This window comes from Molothrus ater, chromosome 7 (genome assembly GCF_012460135.2).
Source record: "Molothrus ater isolate BHLD 08-10-18 breed brown headed cowbird chromosome 7, BPBGC_Mater_1.1, whole genome shotgun sequence".
In the NCBI taxonomy this organism is placed as follows: Eukaryota; Metazoa; Chordata; class Aves; order Passeriformes; family Icteridae; genus Molothrus; species Molothrus ater.
In genome coordinates this window covers 34,548,606-34,568,872 of record NC_050484.2, presented here as the reverse complement: position 1 = coordinate 34,568,872, position 20,267 = coordinate 34,548,606, and the positions used below count along the sequence as shown (strand labels likewise).

Genomic DNA, 20,267 nt, shown 5'->3' with positions numbered 1-20,267 from the left:
CCTGTTTGTGTCAGCTCTTGCATCGGTCCCTTGCATCCCCTGTCAGGAGCTCCAAGCTGCAGAGCTGAGATCGTTTATTTCTTTCTCTTTCCCTGGTTGCATTATAAATAAAAACCCTGTTATGATAACATGTGAAATAAAATGGTAGGACATCAGTATAGATTATCCTTAAAATCATGTTATGGAAATGGAAATAAAGCAGTTTATGGTATATGCCAGGCACGATGCAAGTGATATTAAATAAATATATGACTGAAGGGTTCCATTCATTCCAAATGCTCCCCTTTGTGATCTTTAGCCATGTTTGTAGAGAAACCTTTCTTAAAGCACTTAAAGCTTAATTCAGAACAGACAAAACAATTATCTTTTGAAAGTCTGATGAAATATGTTTGGCAGCTTTTGAATTTAGGCGAGTGTTTGTCTCACTTCTTTGAAATCTCACTTCAGTCGGTCGCTCAGCCATTTCAGTGCAATCCTTCAAATCTGGTAGCGAGTGTGGGCTCTGCTGAGTTACAGAAATGTTCTAATCAGAAAGTGGAGGGGCTCAAAATAGTGTGCAGTACACAAAACTTGACATTTTCCTTACTGATGTGCTTTTGGATATCGGTCTACCTGCTGTCCCTGTGTTTTTGATGGAGCGTTGGTGGATAAATCACTGTAGGAAGGAGCTTGTCCCTCCAAAGACAGGTCTGGAGACCCTTAAGCATTAAATTATTTTAATTTCTTGGGGAACAGAAGTGTCACTTTATCTTCTCTGAGTAGAAATTATGAAGGTTTATGCACCAATGTGTAACTATTTCTCATAGGAAGAGATGGCAGAAGACTGATACTGCACAATGTATTTTTATAGTTGAACTATGTCACGAACATGGAGCAGAAATATTTAAATTGTGGATCTGATTGCCACTTTGCTGAGCACATGGGATAGTTTGCTTAGCTTATATTACAGCAGGAAAGTTGTGGCAGCAACAAATATTCTAGAAGTGTGAAGGGCATTTGGGAGAAATACGTATTTCCCCTTCATTTTTTTGGTAATATTTGATAGAAATACTTTTTTTTTTTTTTAAATACATGTATACGGAGGACTCTGTGAATTCACTTTGTGAATATATATTAAAAATCACTAAGTTATTCCTAATGTTCTGTAGTGCTGCCTGCTCCTGACAAACATCTGATATGGATCATATGCCTCTAAAAAGAGAAGTTCCTCGAGCAAAATATCCTCATGAAAACAGGTTGGAGACACTCACATTCTCTCGCTCGCTCTCACTCACATGTTACATTTTGGCACGTTGTAGGAGCAGGTAGCATATCTACTACCTGCTGTTGAAAGTGTTGAAGATACTGAATTATTTATTCCATCTTCTGCACTATCCAAACTCGTTTTGGGTAGTTTGACACATCTCGGTCTTCCATATGGATACTTCATGGTGACAGAGTTGCCAGCTGCTCAGGTTTTATGACAGTCTGAGTTTTTTCGAGGACTGTATTAGTTTTCTGGGAAGAATCCTGCTTTTCCTGAGGGTCCCCATTCTTAGGCAGTAGTTATGCCTTGGGTTGACGCTCTGGAGTGGGAGTTTTTTAGGAAAATTAGCTGAGACAGTCCATAAAAATAATTTTTAAAGGACTTGTTGTTTGTAGATTGTGTGAGATTAAATCAGAGCTGTGGGATATTAGAAAAATGTGAAAGCCATTTGCTAGAGAAAGTTCCTTTTAGTCACAGTCTTCAAATTCTTAAAGAAAAAAAAAAGTGTTTAGATATTAAGGTGCATAAAGCAACATAAAAAGAAGTCTGGAATACTTTGGAAGACAGGATTTTCAGGGCACTTGAAATGTAACACTAAACAGTCAGCAAAGCTTCCCCATGGCAGGGGCTTGGAACTTGCTGGTATTTAAAGTCCCTTCCAACCCAAACTATTCTGAGATTCCATGATTTTCTCTGCAGTTGTGCAAAGTGAGCAGGTCTTCTGTTGTTTTAAAATACAAAATGTGTAAACCTGAAAATTGAGGGAAGATTTGAGTTTTTACTTTGCCAAAACTTACTGAAATAGTGGGAAATGAGTTCCACTCATTAGTTCTACTTTATGCAAGCATCTCTTGATTCAAACCTTTTTTAAGGGAAGCCCTGAGTGTTGTGGTGGGTCTGTGCTGTGCTGGGATTGATTCCCTTTCTGTGGGATACATCAGCCTTGCTTGCAGTGGGATCCATATATCCATGATGGTGCCTGTTTGCTCTGTGCCATCCTGGATCCAAGCTGACACCAGGAGATGTGAAGTAAAGATGCTCAAGGCTTGCTGTTCAGATTAAGAAGTGCAGTTATGTGGAGCCCTAGGACTTCTCCGTGCTGCTACAACCCCTTGTCCATATTGCCTTGTCCATGCCAGGCATTTGACATATTTGGCTTCTCTCCAGAGTTGGACAGATAAGATACGAAATTAAATTAATTTGCAGCCTTACAACCAATAAATAATGCTGCTTAAATGTTACCTAATTGAGTAGAACGTCAGTTTTGCGAGCATTTTTCTTTTAAAATGTCGTTTCATTATACATCACTGCATCCTGTATGTTTACCTGTGGTGAATTTTTTGGCTTCAGCCACCATGTTGTCTATTTATCTTGCTTCCTACTTTTTCTTTGCTCCATCACAGCACCTATTTGAGCAGAGTTAGTCTGTCCATCTCATACAAACCACCCAGCAATAGCTACTTTTCACTAGTGGGTTATTCTGATTTGCTTATTCTCTGCTCTGATAAAATTCCTTTGCTTCACTGTTTGTTGCTGATGGAATTTTAGTGAGGAGGATGATGTGGACTCATGGTTTCTCCTTCCCCCCATCACCACAGCTCTGACTGCTTGGTCCTGACCTCTCCCTTTGTGGGAACACAGAGGCCGATGGAGCCCATGGTGAACAATCTGGCCACTAAAGTAAAAATGTGCATCTGTCAGTAATTAATTGAAGCCAAATTTAATTACAAATCAGGGAAAAAATAGTACCACACACACTTAATAAAATTCAAGAAGCTTCAGTGTCGTTGCCTGAAAAGCAAAGCAGTTCAAACAGAATACACCCCCCTCAAAAGTCTGCTCGGTGAGAGTCTCTTTCAAGCTTACTTCTTGATATTACATAGAGAAGTAGTTTTGATTCACAGTTTTCACATGGTTTTTGATACCTTTTTGAGTTAAAGGTCATAAAAAATAATGGAAAAGTATTTAAGACTGGCTCTTAATTGTGTGGGCTAAGGATCTTGCCTGAAATTTTGTTTGATATTTGGTTCCAATACATAAATACTGGTTGAAATAAAGAATCAGAGGGGTAAGGAGGAACTGTGAGAGCCTAAATGATTTGCAAATTAAAAAATGGCATTTATGTAACTTTAAAATATTTGAAATTGTGTATTTTAAAATAAAACTACATAAAAAGAAGGGATTGGCAGTATGAGTTGAAACCAAGCTTTTCCTTCCTCTTTATTTTAGTGTACAAGGCAACTCCCAAATTCTAAATATTGAACTGGTAGCAGCCATGAATATTTATTACTGTACTGTATGTACATATAGCAATTACAGCAAGAGGAAAAAATATTTTTCTTTACAATTAATATTTGTAAACGTTTATGAAAGTACATAGAAATAAATAAGACAAACACATGGCCTAATTAAGATGAAAGGCATGACAACCCTTGTGATTTGTTCTGAAAAATAGAGACCATTAAAATAGTAAGACTTAATTATTTCTGTAAACATTGCAAATTATCTTTATCTACAAAAACCTTAATTTATGAGTTAAAATATCTATAAGCATTTTTTGACATTTGTACATTCCATGTCAAAAAATTATTGTTAATTTATTATTTATTATACCGTCTACTGTCACATATTACCACTTATTAGTATTTATTGTTCAGAAATTCAGTGTTGTCTATTGTGTAATGGGAAAAGGAAAAGCATTTTATATGCAGTTGTAATTTGTGTGTTCTTGGGCTAGTGATAAAAATGCAACTTCTGTAAGTTGATCACATAAAAATGTGTGTAATAACAAACAAAAGTAACTGGTCTGTTAAGATTGCAGGCATTAACAGTGCTATTTGAGACACAGTTTACATTTGAAAGGTAACTTAAAGCAAAATGCATGGACTTGGCTAATTGCTGGGTTGAAATTAAAGAAAACTGTATGATGGAGGAAGCTTGGCCACGAGGTTTGACCTGGAGGCCCTGGGAGCCTCCATCAGCTTTGGAGCTCTTGTTTCTCCAGGTGGATGTGTCTGTGGTCAAGCCTCTTGCCTTTGCCTTGGCCTTTAAGGGGGCGACGTAGGGCAGAATGGTTTGGATAAACCGTGGTGCAATCCAGAAATAAAAACACAGGGTGGTTTGTGTTGGAAGGGACCTTAAATTCATCTCATTCCACTCCTGCCATGGGCAGGGACACCTTCCACTGTCCCAGGTTCTTCCAAGCCCTGTCCAGCCTGGCCTTGGACACTTCCAGGGATCCAGGAGCAGCCACAGCTTCTCTGGGCACCTTGTGCCAGGGCCTCACTGGTTCAATCAGTGCCACCTACTGAACAGTATTATTTTAGTATTTATTTTAGCCTTTTCCCCTAAAAGGTTCATATTTGTAGCCATATCCAAATGTTTGTCTGTTTTATTGCAATACTGTTCCTGGAGGATGAAGAGTGCTCGTAGCTCTTTTCTGGGCTGCCAGATCTTCAATCATAAACTCATTTTACTGTGGATGTCGTTGTTTTGCAGCAGAGAATTGTGGCTTTGGGTTTTATTTGTGGAGCAGGAGAGTCCCTGCTGCTGCTGCAGGATTGTATCCTACAGCAATCCCCCTTTTCCAGGGACAGCTGGGTTACCTGCACTGCCACACAAACAGTGGCCACGTTTATCTGTCCTTCGTGCAGAGCTTCTGCCAGACTGAGGAGCATCCCACTACAAATCAGGTGCTGTTTTAAACTTGCTTTGTTCTGTGAGCCTGGCGGATCGGAGAGCTCAGCCTCCATATCCATAGATACATAAATATGCCCTGTGTGGTCTCCCAAGGGGAAGGCAAAATGTGTTTTTAGTTAAGTTGCATGGGAATTTAATTGAAAGATTTAGGGCAATGCCATAAAAGAGTAAATCATGGCTGCCTGACACAAAGAAGATTTATAAAGCCAAATAAAAATACTTTAGCACCTTCACTATTATAATTTGCTTGATAGAAGTGGAAACCCGTATTAGTCATTTTGTCTGCTGGTAATTAAAAAAAAAAAAAGGGCTTTTAGATTTTACTGAATTTCAGTTGTTTGGAGTGAAATAATGGGGAAGACAGTAGCAAAGGGCAGAGAATTCTGTGGACATGTCACATCTCTGAACCTGCAAGTGCACTCAGCTTCCTTCCCAGGAATATTTATTTTAGTTAAGCACATGCTTAACTAATTTCACACAAGCAGCTCCTCAGAAGGGCTGTGAACTGATTCAGATGAAGAACAAGCATGGCTTTAGACTGCAGTTTATGTGGATGGTGGCCCTGAAATCCAGCCAGTCTCCAAGGCAGTGGGGCTACTGCACGTGGGATGGTCCTGCTCTGTGCAAGAAGGTCACTTGTCACACAGCAAAATGCTCAGGGATGTTTTGGAGAGGAGAGCTGGGGCAGAGCTTTAGGAATGTGACCTTCAGCACAGGTTTAGTGAGGATTCACTCACTGTATTTATTGGAGAGCACTGTATATATTAAATGCTGCAGTGTTGATAGGTCTCGATAAGGACACCATAATAGCAGTTGAATTGTAGGGGGTTTTGTTAGATGGTAAGTTAATGATGTAGCTGTTAATTTGAATTTAGCAGACGTTTTAAATATAGGTTTCTCTTACAGAGACAAAAGTTGCAATTTAAAGCTCTTTGGTGGTCTAAAAACAGCTTAATTCTCTAGTAGCATGGTAATAAGTACTAATCCAGCTTATGCAGTGATTGTAGTATGTCATGTTTGTGAAAGATTGCCTAACTCTGCTTTCTCTGGGTTTTATGTTAATTTTTTTAAATTAAACATAAAACCTTATAACATCTTTATGCTGAGATAAACTGTTCAATTTAACTTGTGCTCAAGCAGCAGCTGTCAGGAATTATCATGTTTTGAGCGTTCTTGCCATCACCTTGTGTCTCTACCTCCCGGATACACTCTGTGGGATGATAAAGCTCACCTTGTTAGGATTTATTACTTAAATAATAACCCGAGGTAAAATGAAAGTTGATGTCACACGGAATGACAACTGACATATATTTATGTCGCACGTTCCATTATAATAAACTTTCCTTTCTTCCCCTTGTAATAGGTGTTAAATGGAAATACACTCCAGCATATCCTCCAGTGCCCTGCGTGAGTCCATTAGCCACGAACGCGGCTGCTCTGTGGGCATGTTCACGGGGACTCATGCTGTCAGGTGTTATTTAAGCTTGTAAAGCCAGGGAAATTGGTTAGTGCTGGTAGTTAGCAGCTTCTCTGCCAGTAAAGGAGCAGCCATGAGAGCCTCTCAGAGTCGGGATAAATTCTGGAAGTGCTGCAAAGTAATGGAAGTGAATCAAGGAGGGTGTTGCCTAATTAGTGGGTTTATTTTAATTCTTTTCCTTGCTGTAAGAAGCACAGGCAATGTCATTTCAGGCTCTACATCTGAATTTGCTAGTTGTCACCACAGTTTTCTCTTGACACCGGTTTATTGTGCTGAGCTGGGCAGTGATAAGCGATCTGCTTGTTAGTGGAGTCTTATCACTTTCTATTTACAGTGGAGAAAATTTAGATCTACCTCTTGCAAGCTTTCCAAGTTTTCAGCCTTTTTTGCCATGCTAGAAGCCAGGCTCCATTGTGCTCTAATGATGCTATTGAATTCCTCCAGTTTGCCTAAGCCAAGACTGCAGACACTGTTTTTTTGCCTGTGGCTATAACCATCTTTTTTTTTCCCCCTCCTAATTATCCCATTGTTGATCTGAGCAAGTTAAGATGCGTCAGAGCTACATGGTTGTGTCCAAGTTTATTTCTTGGATCTGTTCTCATTGTGCTCTCCATTGTCCTTTTCTCTCCAGTGTGTCAACCTTGGCACCTCCACTATCTGCACTTCCCATCCTCTTTCTGTGCTGGTTTCCCTGGTTTCAGTCTGAATGTGCTGTCTTTTCCTCCTTTCTTCCTTCAAACTCAGCCAGGTTCATCAATACCACCCTGTATCAGTTCTGTTTTCTTCCCTAACTCATGGTAGAAAAGAATTTTTTGAGAAATCAGTAAAGGAAAAGATAAACCATGATGCAATCCAGAAATGGAGTCCCAGCATGGTTTGGGGTGGAAAGAACCTTAAAGCTCATCTAGTTCCATTGCCCTGCCGTGGGCAGGGACTTTTTCCACTATGCCAGGTTGATCCAAGCCCTGTCCAGCCTGGCCTTGGACACTTCCAGGGATCCGGGGCCAGCTGCTTCTCTGGGCACCCTGTGCCAGGGCCTGCCCACCCTCACAGGGAAGAATTCCTTCCTTTATATAATGTGTACCTATCCTTTTTTAGTATGAAGCCATTCCCCCTTGCCCTGTCAGTAGCCCAAATTTTTCCAAGCAACCATTTAATCTCATTTTTGCAGGTTTTGGGGTATGTTTTCTCCAGTTGGCATTTTTCTTTGTCACTCTAGTGCTGAGCAGGGATTTCACATCGCCCCCAGGAAGCTTTTCCTGCTCTGCTTTGAGCCTGGCACCCAGGTCATTATGAGGTCCAGAGGTCATTACTCATGGTGACAAATAAGTAATGGCTTACCTAAAAGTATTTTTTCCTCCTAGTATGGCTTGTAATAAACCTGAGCTCATATCTTAATTGGCATTCTGTGTGACAGGTCCTTTAGAACCATCAAATATTTGATGAACAAGGCAATAACAGTCATCTCTTACTTTCGTAATCCTTTCAGATCAGCATTGACCCAGGTTGATGAAGATGGATACAGGATCTATGCCCTAGGAAGTATTTGTTCTGTAGATACAGGTTATCTAAGAAGGGTGTAAGTTAGCAGAGATATGATATAATAGATATGATCTAGATGGATGTCTGGGGAAGTTCATGAGTTTTGAGGTTGGCGGCCAAAATCAGAAGTTTATCACATTAGTGATGTCAGTTTGGCAGTAATCTTGAACACAAAATTAACGTAAAAATAGAAAGAATGGGAATAACAGTTGGAAAAAAAACTTTAAAAAATATTTTAGAAGAAGAAAACATTGCATAAATCAGTTCTGAATCTGAATTACTAAAATGGTGGAGAGCAAAAAAAAAAAAACCAACCCAAACAATTCAGAAACAGGCTGTGTTTAAAATTAGTTTATTAAACTTAATATTCTATGTGCAATAAATCTCAATTCTTTCTTTTTTAAAGTCCCCTGTGACAAGAAATACAGGACACAAATATCTGAGGCTCTTCAGGTCTCTGCAAGTTCAGGATTCACTTTGCTTGGAAGCAGAGCTAGCCAGGTGCCAGGGGATGCTCACATGCTTTTGGTGAAATGCAGGGAAATCTGCCACTGGTTACAGTTGGGTCAGGATTTCATATTACACATTTAAATACATTCATTTTCTGATAGCCTGGGAGGTTACACAAGGCTAAGATAGCAGCTTGTTAGTGGTGTTTGTGCCTGCTTTATCTAATTGAAGGATGTGTGCAGTGTTGTGGACTGTGGAATAGCAGGAGTGCAGTAGCAGGACTGGGGTGCAAGGGTAGAAACAACATTTCATTATAGAGGATACCTAATAAAAATGTGAAAATAAAGCAGAAAAAGGGTGGGAAAAAAAAAAAGAAAAGCAGACCATACTAGATAAGTGCAGTGCATAAATCAAAAGGGTTTATGTCATAACATGAACATGTGCCATTCCTGCTCATATATTGAATTTCAGTAGTTGGTTGCATAAAGAAGTAAAGTGTAATGAAACTGGCAAGCAAAGTATTCCCTAGCCAGCCTTATCTTTGTTCCATTTGTCCTTCAGATACAGCTTTTCTTGCCTTTTTCAATAAAATCCATCCAGCTTTTTTTTTTTTTTTTTTTTTTATTATTTTGCATCTCTCTGTAACTGAGCTGGGAAGACCGATGAGATTCGGCGCTTTTCTAGTTGGGTTCTTAGCAGCTGCTTTTTAAGAGATCAAAACTTCGAATGCTGCTACATGGTATTAAGGCTTAGCTATTGATGTGTCCCTATAGGGGTTGTGTTTTTCTTGGGGGGGAGGGAGTGGGGAGCAGGGGAAGGGGTGACCCCTGCGAGCACACTCGCTGGCAGTAAACACTGCTCTCCTTGTTTTCCAGGATCCTCTTTGCAAGCTCGGTGCTTAACCTGGCTGAACTCGCCGCCCTCCGCCCTGACCTTGGCAAATTGAAAAAGGTCCTCTACTTCCATGAGAACCAATTGGCATATCCTGTCCAGAAATGCCAGGAAAGGGATTTTCAGTATGGATACAACCAAATTCTTTCATGGTAGGTGTGGCTCGCACTGCTCCTCGTTATTTAAGGTGTCCTTCTGTCTACAGTATTGTAACCCTGAGGAGTCCTTATACCTTTTTTTGTATTAATTATTTTTCTATTTTTATTTTGTATTGATTTTTTTTTGGTATTAATTATTTTGTACTAATGTTTTACAAGACCACGTGGTGGCAGAAAATGGGGGATCAACCTCAAGTGGAAAGAGAGTAGGTTTAGATGGGATATTGGGAAGAAACTCTTCCCTGTTAAGGCAGTGAGGCCCTGGCACAGGTTGCCCAGAGAAGCTGTGGCTGGCCCTGCATCCCTGGCAGTGTCCAAGGCCAGATTGGATGAGGCTTGGAGCAACCTGGGATAGAGGAAGATATCCCATGGCAGGGGGTGGCACTGGTTGAGCTTTTAGAGCCCTTCCAACCCAGGTTATTCTGTGATTCTATAAAGGATGAGCCGGTACCAAACTGAGGTACCAGCAGAGTTCTGAGGAGAGCTTGATAAAATCGGTGTGGCTGAACCACTTTGCTCTGAAAAATCATCTCAATTTATTGTATAAAGTCCACCAATGCTGCCATGGTGTACCCATTGTTGGTTGGATTTCTGACCTGTGCCTTGGCTGAAAGTGGTGCTTTGTTTCATGGATGCTTCACAAAGCTGCAGCTACTCAGCTCGTGCTTGGCCATAGCTTTTACTGCATCCAGCTGAAATTATGGAGAGGGTTTTAGGGAAATAAACAGAAATTAAAATGTACTGCAGCACTTTTCCTGTGAAGAGAGGGCAGTAAACATACCAGATAAATCCTTATATTTCTTTCATCTAGTATTCAGAAATTGTGCAGTGCTAAAATACCCAGACGTTTTAAAGGCTGTGGTCCTTTATTGTTGCTAAAAACAAATGTATTTCTCGAATCTGAGTTAATGAAAGAAGTTAATAACAGCACCACTGAAAAGCTTTGTGGTTAGGCACTGCACAGACCTAAGCAAAACAGCAAAACTCACTTGTTTTCAACTGAAATAAATTCATTTCCATGATCTTTCTCACCTCTCTCGGTGGAAGAATTATAAAGAATAGGGCTTGAGCATTTTAAGGTGCAAGTTAAGCTTTTGCATCTTTATAATCTAAGGCAGTTAAGTTGAAATTTCTCAATTAATGATCTGTGTACGCTCTGGCCATTCTGCAGCTGCCTCTGCCACAGTGTTTGCAACATGTTTCACTTACTGAGCTGTAAAGATGGGAAAGTGGAGTGAAAAATCTTTTGAAAACAGTAGCAGCCATTTTCAGATGTTCTAACAAAAGGAAGTGTTTTCTGGCACTAGGAAAGGAATATTTTTTTGTATATATATTTTGCTTTTTTGTGGCAGTTATTTTTCATACATCTGTTGTAAACTGACAAACGTTCTTCCTCAAAATACGCATTTTAAGTATCTTCTCCTATTAGATAAATAAAGATGATTTTTGTAGATCATAGAATTTGGCTTGGGTTGGAAGGGACTCTCAAGCCCACCTCATTCCACCCCCTGCCATGAGCAGGGGCACCTTCCACTAGACCAGGTTTCTCCAAGCCCATCCAGCCTGGCTTTGGACGCTTCCAGGGATGGGGGAAGAGATGCTCCATTCTGTCCTTTTCAGCCTCCATTATATTCTTCATGTAGTTACATAATATTTATCTCCCATTTCTGTTCTGCTGAAACCCCAATTTAACAGAAAATTTGAGCCGTGTCCTCTGTGTTATTGTTCACACTCCAGTGGTCATCTGCAAAGAGATGCCATCTTTTCATCTTCCAAATATGTTAGAAATGGGGAAAATGTACCTTTCCACTTTTACACAGAGTGTAAAAAATTAGAGCACTTTGAACCTTCAGGTTGGTGCTTTGGATCATTAAAAAAATCAGAATTCTGATGTTTCTAAGGAGTTAATCTTTCTAATTTGCCCCTGGCTTGCAGAGCCTGCAGGAAGGAGCTAGGGCAGATAGGAGTTCATGCATGAGAGAAGGTGAGATGATGTTGTTGGAGCCTTTGCTGTGTGTCAGAGAGCAGCACAGAAATGTGTCAGGTCCCTGCCTCATGTCATCTGTAAATCAGTGCAGAAAAGATGACTTCTGTTCAAAACTGAGGCTTCCAACGGGTTAAAAACCATAGGTGGGCAAGAGGGTAAGATGCCAGAAAGCATTTCAGCTCCTGCAGCCAGCTTGAAAAGGATTATTTCTCTCTAATGTTGGAGTTTCTTTGCTTTTCCTACTGACTCCTGCTGCTTTGGTGAGCAGTGTCAGTTCTCTTTCTTGACCAGACAGCAGAAAGATGCAGAGAGGATGAATGACAGCCTCTCACCTCAAATATACTTTTCACCAGCCCTGTGACTTATGAACACATGTCCTCAATGTATCTTATGACTTGTAGGTCTGTATTACAATATATAACATATTGAGAAAACCAACTGGCCATAAAGCATTTCTTACCTCAGTTAGTGCTCTGTGTGTTGGTGTAGCTCAGGTTGTGGCAGCGCTGCCAGGATAAACTTCCAGATCCTTCAGGTTTTTTATAGCTGCTTATTTTCTCCAGACTGACTCTAAGAGTGGAGCAATAATACCTGCATTGTTATTGAACTCCATCTTAAAATTATTGATCTGGTTGATTTTAAAACACAGCAGTAGAAATAAAACATTAAATTTATATGCCAATTCTTTTCAAACTTTTTTTAAGGGGGGTGGATATTGTATGCTATGTATTTTATTTATATATAGAGAGAATATACTCTTAATCAGGATTACATTTGCATAGGTTAAATAACAATCCATTTCCTTAGTGTCCTGATGCCTGACACACATGGTCAGTTGAAGGTAGGTTAACCAAAGGTAAGTTGTCCTTCAATAAAAAATATTTCTGAGGAATTTTAATTTTCTTCCAACTTAAATTCTACAAAAGTCAGATTACAGTGGGCTTTATCTGTTTATAATGCTTCTGAGAGATGATGATAGTAACACTATACTTACCACTTTATGAACAAAACTCCATAGCTAGAATAGATGTGCTCCTTTAGATTAATAATAGTAATTTATTATTAGTTAAAAAAGGTTAAACATGTTTTTAAAGGGTGAATAGAGAGAAATTAAGACATTTCTGATTAGGGTACTTGTGATACTCCTAATTCATGTGAAAATGCTGATTTTAATTAGCATCCACTTGCACCTTTTGCTTGTTTATGAGAATGTGTATCCTATTTCCTTTGCCTGTAGAATAGTCCTGTGCCTTTTGTGCCAGCAGTACATTCATTAATCTTCACCGCTTTTTACAGTTTGGTTGCTGATGTTGTGGTGTTCAACTCTGCTTTTAATATGGAATCCTTTCTTAAATCCATTGGAAAATTTATGAAGCTGATTCCTGACCACAGACCTAAGGATTTGGAAAAAATAATCAGACCGAAGTGCCAAGTTCTTTATTTTCCAGTCAGGTTTCCTGATGTGAGCAGGTCAGTACATTTTCCACGTCATAAATTGCCTCCAGCCTGTCAAAACTCTGTATTTATGGTGACGTTCTAACTAATCAGCTAAAGCATCGTTAATGAATGAGTTTGATAATATGCAAAACCCCCTAATTGATAAATGTATTTCAATAATCAGAGGCTATTGAGGCAGCCAAGCCTGTCCTCAGTGCCTGTCGTGCAAACTTGCATCGTTCAGGATGAGTGATTTCCCACTTGTTTCAGTGGTTTCCCACTTGTTTCAGCCTTCCAGGAGTTGCCTGCTCCTCGGTGATGAGTTTTTTGGGTTTTTTTTGGTTAGGGATTAAATGTGTGAGATGGTACTTTTTGTTTGGATTTAGATGTTTTTTAGTTCTTATTTATATTACAATGTTCTAAACTGTGAGTTTTATAGTATTTTATCTTAATAAATAAAAAATGGAGTTGTATTTTTTTTCCTTATAAGGTTTTTTAAGGACAAATTTTTTAATTAAGAAGTGATATTAAATTATTTTTATTTTTAACTTAATAATGAACTACTTGTGGATTTTTTATTTAATTATATAATATTACATACCTTTATGAAGAAGAAGGTGAAGAAGGCTTAGTTTTTGCTTTAAAACTTATTTTGTTTTTATTATATATAAGTATATATATTATATTACATATTATATAATAATATAATACATTATAAAATATATTATAAAATACTGTATAATATTAAATATAATATACTACTATTATAATATTAGCATTATAATATCATATTATTGGAAGGGAAACTATTCATATAATTGATATATTAATTATAATATTAATATATTATTATAATATTAATATATTATTATAATATTAATATATTATAATATTTTCAAACTTTAAATTCTAAGGTTTTTACTATGTGATATTACACATTTTTATTTAAATTACCCACTTACATTTTTAATTTTATTATTTAATTTTGGAAGTTTTCTTTACAGTTTTAGGTTAAAAGTAGTGTTTTCTTGGGGGCCAATGTTTGTTAGCACAGAAAGTCTAAAATTCTCAGTAACCAGGGTTCCAACACCTCAGCTCTGTGCATATTTGTGCAGGGGGGGACAAGGAGGAGACAGAAATGCTGGAGAACAGTGAAAGTGATAAGCCTGCAGCCAAGGAGCTGCTTTATCCCTCCCCTCCCTCTTTGAATGTCTTTCCAGGTGGGCAGCAGCATTCCTGTGGCAGGGAGCAGCGCTGCAGATGTTGGCATTTGCTGCAGCAGGAGCTGCTCCTCGCTCCTCCTCGGTTACTCTGAAGGACGTTTTTTATTGCCCTCGTTCAGAGCCCGCCTTGAAATTAGCAGTGGGTTATGTGGCTCCAAGGGAACATTCACAGGATCCTTTTCACTTTTGATTAAACCTGGCACAATTGTTTTTCCTGTTATAAGGGACTCTCCTCCCACTGAACAGGAACTTTGCTTCACTGGGACCAGCACTAAATAGAGTGTGATTCTGCAATTTGATTATGCTCTTAAACCCAAACACCATGCTGGGTACGGTTTTTTTGCTGAAATAAGGATGGGAAGCACTGCAATGACTTTGCAAGAGCCCGCCTTTTGATCTGATAATAAGTTGTGGCCACACTTGAGATCTTTGTCCCTGACCAGCCTGTACTTAGAGTTATTTCAAAGGCTAAATATACATATGTGGTAGTTTGAGGTAGAGAAATTTTTAGTGCAGGAGCTGAGGTTGTGCACTCACTGATGTACTCAAACTGCAAGGTTTGAGTTTCAGTGTCTTGGAAAACTTTGTATTCTAAAATACTGATGCAAATAATTGAGCAATCAATGTCTAAAGTGAAATCTTTAAACATCTGTTTTTGACAAATGGGTTGAAATGCTTCAGTGTTTCTTAGGGACTTGGCTGCCTGGATGGCAGCATAGTTCAGTACCTGCATATCTTTGAGTATCTGCTATTCCCTCTTAGAGTCCAGAGCTTTTGAGCACAGGGAATGCTGTGGGTGCTCAGCATATTTGACGTGGAGCCAGTTCCAAAGGCTCTGGGGGTTTTGGCATACCTTAGGAATCATGTGGCCCAGACCTAGTTTTGGAGATGAAGTTATGATAACCCTGTCTCGTATATTACATCAGCTCTTTTGGACTTGTCAGCCCTGGCAGATGGGGTCAGACAAGATCTGACAAATTAGGCTGAAGTCATCATGCACACAGCGCTCGTTTGTCCAGAGCAGGAGGTGATTAGGTGGGTAAAATCATGAGCCTGCTACCTACACTGGTACAGCAGGAAGATCTCACATCTCTCTGTGTGCTCTTTTAGAGTCCTGCTCTCATGTTAAATCCCATCTCACAAGGCAGGACGCCTTTCCCTTTTTATTGTGGTTGCTGCACTTGGGATCATATCAGAAACCTCTTTTCAGCAGTGATGATTGAAGATTAAGATGTTCATAAACAACTATGTGACAGTAAAACTTTCAGAGTAGAATGATTACAAAAAAAAATTCATGTCAGCTCTATCTAATATATATTTTATTCAACAGCTAATTCTAGATATAAGATCTGAGGTGTTTAGACAAAGTCCAATATCAAGACAACAGGAAAAAATCTGAAGAAAAGGCTGCTTCTGCCTGATTCTGAAGTTCTTTGGGTTTTGACCTTCAGCTGCAGCCCAAATTTGCTTTTTCTTTACATATTTTACATAAAATTGAATGCACCTGTGGCAATTCAAAGCTGGTTTTTTAATTTGGATTATATGAGTATAGTGACTGAATGGAGATTGAGGAGAAAAAGGTTAAGAAAAATTGTGGCCAAGCTAAAATTTATAAAGCAAGCTCTTAGCCCAGAGTGTTTTTCAAGTTATTTTCAAATGGTAATTTGCTTTATCCAAACCAAACTCATACAGTGTAAGTAAGTGATTATTTGCATGACTGACAATCATTTCAGTGCCTGCAGTCTTTTTAAAATGCATAATTTTGCTGAGATGTTGGGAAAATATTTAAAAATTCTGAAGGCAAAATAACTAGGGTATTTTTTTTATTTTTTTATTTTGACCTCTTTAATTTTGCGTGTGAATGTCTCAGTGTGTGTTCTTGTCTGAAACATAATCTACCTTTGGACTGGGGAGAGAGAAGTGATCTGAGAAATCATCCTCACATGTGTGATGGGGAGCTCTTTAAGATTATTTTAGATTAATATTGCAGTTGTAGGGCAAAATAAAATGCATCTGAGCCTTGATCAAAACCAGTGTAATGAAGGATCATGTCACAGGAGCTAATCCTGTAAAATATCTACCTTTTAATGTAATTACTGTAGGTGATGGCCACAAACAGCACAAGCAGCATAGTAAATGATCACTTAAGAGGGGAGGTATAATGATGAAGGATATCCTAGGAAACACTTGTGGATACTCTGAGAGGCACCACTATAATTTGTAGTGTGTATTTAAATATTTCAAATGGGCCTCTAATGGGCTTTTCTACTTCTGAGGGGAAGTTGTTGATGCTTTTTTCTAAAGAATCTTTTTTAATAAATGTTTGTCATTAGGACCCGTGTTGTTGTTCTCAGAGCAAACCCAGCAGACTGTGGTCCTTATCTGACAATGAGAAAAGATGAAAGGATTTGAGGATTTGACAGAATAAGATATTTACTGACCTAATCCTCCTGTTTTCTGGTTCTGACAATGACTGGCTTCCATATTCTGTCCTGTGGTGCCAAGGCTGCTCTGTGTATACCCACCCCATATGATTTCTGCCTTGAATTCTGTTCTTTGTCCATTCTGGTGAAGTATATGATAGGGGAATAAATATCAGAGTATTTCTAAGCTTCAAGACAAAAGCCCCTCTGAGTTGAGGCTGTCCCTGCACAGTGCATTGGTATTGCAAGGGATGGAGTGCAGTGGCTGATCTGCCATGTGTGCTGAGTATCAGACTGGGGGTTTATAGCACAGAGCTAAATACATTGTAATTCACACTTACCTGGCCATTGACTTCATTTTAGTATCTTTTCTATTGTAACATAAATAAAATCCAATTTTTTTTTACTGTACAATCAATAGAGTCTATTTTGATATAATTTTTTTCCACTTTTGCACTATAAAATGATGGTTTGGGAAGAAATTCCCCTTTGACTGATGTTATCTTTGGTACTTCTCTACATGCCAGCAGAGCCCTCTGGAAACTTCTGCAAGGTCTTTGTTGGTACTTGGATATCCACTGGACCGTTATCCTGGTCTAGGGGAAGAAGTGTCTGCCTGTGGCAGAACTAGATGATCTTTAAGCCCCCATCCAGCACAAAGCATTCCATGATTCTATGGTTTTATAGGAATTCTCTCATCCCATCTGTGCCCACATTGTCAGTGGCAGTTTGCAAAGCAGGGTCAGATTAGGTACTCCTTGGAATTCATTCCAATGAAAGTTTCGATTTAGATTTTGGTTATTATTACTATTCCTCTGATTGTAGTATATCTTTATTGTTACCACACTGTGGTAGGAAAGGAAGATGTTTTTATAAGCAAGAATGAAGTAAGGTTCCTAAGAGCTCAAAATTCACATTGGACTGAGGTGGAATAATATAAAAGAAACATGAGAGTATGAGGATTACAGCAGAAAATAAAAACTGCCTTTTTTTTAAAGTGGAACTTGTTAGTGAGTATCTTGTACTATTTGCATTGCTCATTTTGAAGAAGAATTAAAGATTTTAGACTTGTTTCTTCATTTGCTTTTATAAGTTAGTACAGTTAACAGGACATTTTCAACCATTTGGGCTTACATTTTTTTAGTTATAGTGTGAGAGAGGCAGAATTTGCCAATTTGGAGAGTATTTTAGGGCCAGTCAAGGGAGTTCCTGAGTAAAGCAGAAATTTTTAAAATACACTGACAGTATCTCTTGTGCTGAAAAATGTGTGGAGGAACCTGTTTTGGGGAACTAAAAAATATTAAATAAATTAATTGCATCACTTAGATCAGGTTTGCAGGGCTGAACTTAAACGGAAAAATGCAGATGTCAATGAGCAAGGAGGGACTTGAATTCACAGGAGCCCAGAGCTATGGATGGGCACTGGGGATGTGTCTGTGTTGCAGGGAAAGCTGCTCAGCAGTGGTACCCATGTGAGCTGTAGTGAGTGTCTTGCATGTGGGAAGCCACAGATAGCTTAGGAGAGCAGTTTTTGGCTAATTAGCCTTCCAGTGAAATAGCAATAGCTTAGGTGGAGTGCTAATGACAGTGACTCTGGTACTGGGGGTACCTCCTGCCTTTGGTGGTGGCCCGGGCATCTCCGTGGCGCTCTGTGCCCTCTCCAATGGCACAGCCTCACTGCCACCACAGTTTATGGGTCATTAGCATAATTAGAAAGTGCCAATAGACTGCTCCTACCTTGGGGCTTGCTGCTGAAGAGCTGGGGGATGGAAATTGCTCCCCAGAACGTCTTTCCTCCTCACCTGCCGCAAGCGGGGTTTGAGGATGGGTGTTGGCCCACTGAGTTACACAGTGAGCATGAGGGATGCTCTCAGGATCTGGGACACATTCCTCCTCCTGTTGGGAGGAATGTGCAGTGTGGGCTCAAAAGGGGAAAAAAAGTGGAATTTTTCCATTGTGGAGCTGTTTGCAGTGGAGTGGTTCCTCCTGCCCCTCTGGGATTAGTGCTAACTCAGGTAGCTGCACCTGCAGTGAGAGTTTAGGTGGTTCAGTGAAGGACACCTTCATTTCCAGTGGTGTTTTCTCACATGGTGCTTCCTCCACACACTCATCCTGTGCTGTCCTGGGTAATGTAGGAGTTTCCATTCTCCCTCTGGATCACGGAAGAGCTGTTACCTCAGCCTTGTCTTCCAGGCAGAACATGCCAGTTTTATCCCCAAAATATTTATCCCCAGGCCACTCCAGCAGCATCAGAATGAGAATGCTCTCCTAGAGAAGGACCTAGCTGAAGAGTGTGCTGGGATGTATTCATTCTGCAAAACTTGCTAAAAAGTAATTTCTTTTTTATCTATTCAGGGACAAAAATAGTTTTACTGACTCTCTTTTATCTGTCGTATAGGTATTCCTCTAAATGCTATCATAATAACCATTTAGGCTCACAATAGCTCACTAGGATATTTAAGCAGAATTCTCTGTGCAACCCACTTTTTTATTATGTTGGGTACTGCTCATGTTGCATACAACACATTCCCATAAAATTTGCTTTTTGTATTTACAGAGAAATTTCTCTGGAGAGTTAAGGTCTTGTAAAACATTCTTGTTCTACAGCGTGAACGAATTATCATACTCTGGGGAATTAAAAGTGAAGTGTACTGAAGAAAAGAATTTTTTCATTAAAATGCAGTTTATATTGATAAAACAGATTACTAGCATTTGATGAAATGTGAAACTTGGATCTACCCGTATCGCTAAATCACCAGTAGGTTTATTTTGGCAAGAAGAATAGTATGTAATGTATATATCAGGACCAATCGTTATACAGTACCTGTTAGTTTTGTATTAGATTAAATTGTCTTTCACTAAAGTACTTGGAAAAAGCCCTACTATATCTATATCTTGAAGTAGCAGAATGTGGTAACCAAGAATATTAGAAAATAAAAGCTGTCGTGTTATCAGTTTTGGCACAGTCATTTATCAATCAGTATTTTAAACATTGACAAGTGGTAATTTAATAGGGAATGACCCTGTTGGCAGGAAGTTCTAATGACAGATGATGCAAACTCATTTATCACTATGGGGCTGTGCTGGCTTCTTACCTTTCTCAGTATCACAGCTCATATTTTCCAAGTCTGGGATGTGAGAAGCCACAAAGGGCAAAACCTGTGGCACTGAGCCTATAACCACTCCCATCTAATCTGATTAACCCTTTAGCTACAAATTTCTCTGCAGCAGAGCTGGTGAGATGTACAAGTTCTCATGCTGATTTAAATACCATTTGCTTTTTAAGGAGGATTTTCCACACTACTTTCCCATAGGCAGTTTTTCAGAAATATTCAAGTTGTGTCACTTTGAATACACAGTTGAGACGTGCTGGTGCTTGGCTTTCAAAAAACAAACCACATCCTAATAATTAATAGCACATTTCATTAGCAGGCATTAAAAATATTGCATGCAGTGCCCTATACAATGGGCAGCTATTATTATTATTATCATTACTACTCAAGGAGGAAATGGATGCATTCAGAGGTTTAATTGATTCCTGCATATTCATGTGGGAAGTCAGTGGTAGAGTCACGACTGGACTGGATTATTATGCACTTCCATGCATAATAATTTCTCTGCAACTTGGGAAGAGAATAGCCTACCTTGCTGTAATAAATGTGGGCATTTGGAGTTGAAGGATGTCATGGGAGAAGGGTTGAAAATGACACCTTCATCAGCAACTGGTATGGATG

At 39.1% G+C, this 20,267-nt stretch overlaps 1 protein-coding gene across 8 annotated transcripts in view; it reads left to right on the top strand.

Annotated features, from left to right (window-relative positions):
- The window catches only part of GTDC1 (glycosyltransferase like domain containing 1), a 195,336-nt gene that overhangs the window by 75,174 nt on the left and 99,895 nt on the right, over positions 1-20,267 (top strand). For 6 of the 8 annotated variants that reach the window (XR_004980494.2, XR_008508481.1, XM_036386338.2 and 3 more), the window contains 2 exons: positions 9,290-9,457; positions 12,747-12,920. Coding sequence is in view for 6 of the 8 variants with exons in the window: in XM_036386338.2 (XP_036242231.1) it covers positions 9,290-9,457; positions 12,747-12,920 (342 nt within the window). In the remaining 2 variants the exon portion in view is untranslated. The remainder of the gene's footprint in view (positions 1-9,289; positions 9,458-12,746; positions 12,921-20,267) is intronic. The other 2 variants (XM_054515338.1, XM_054515339.1) reach the window with 1 other exon arrangement.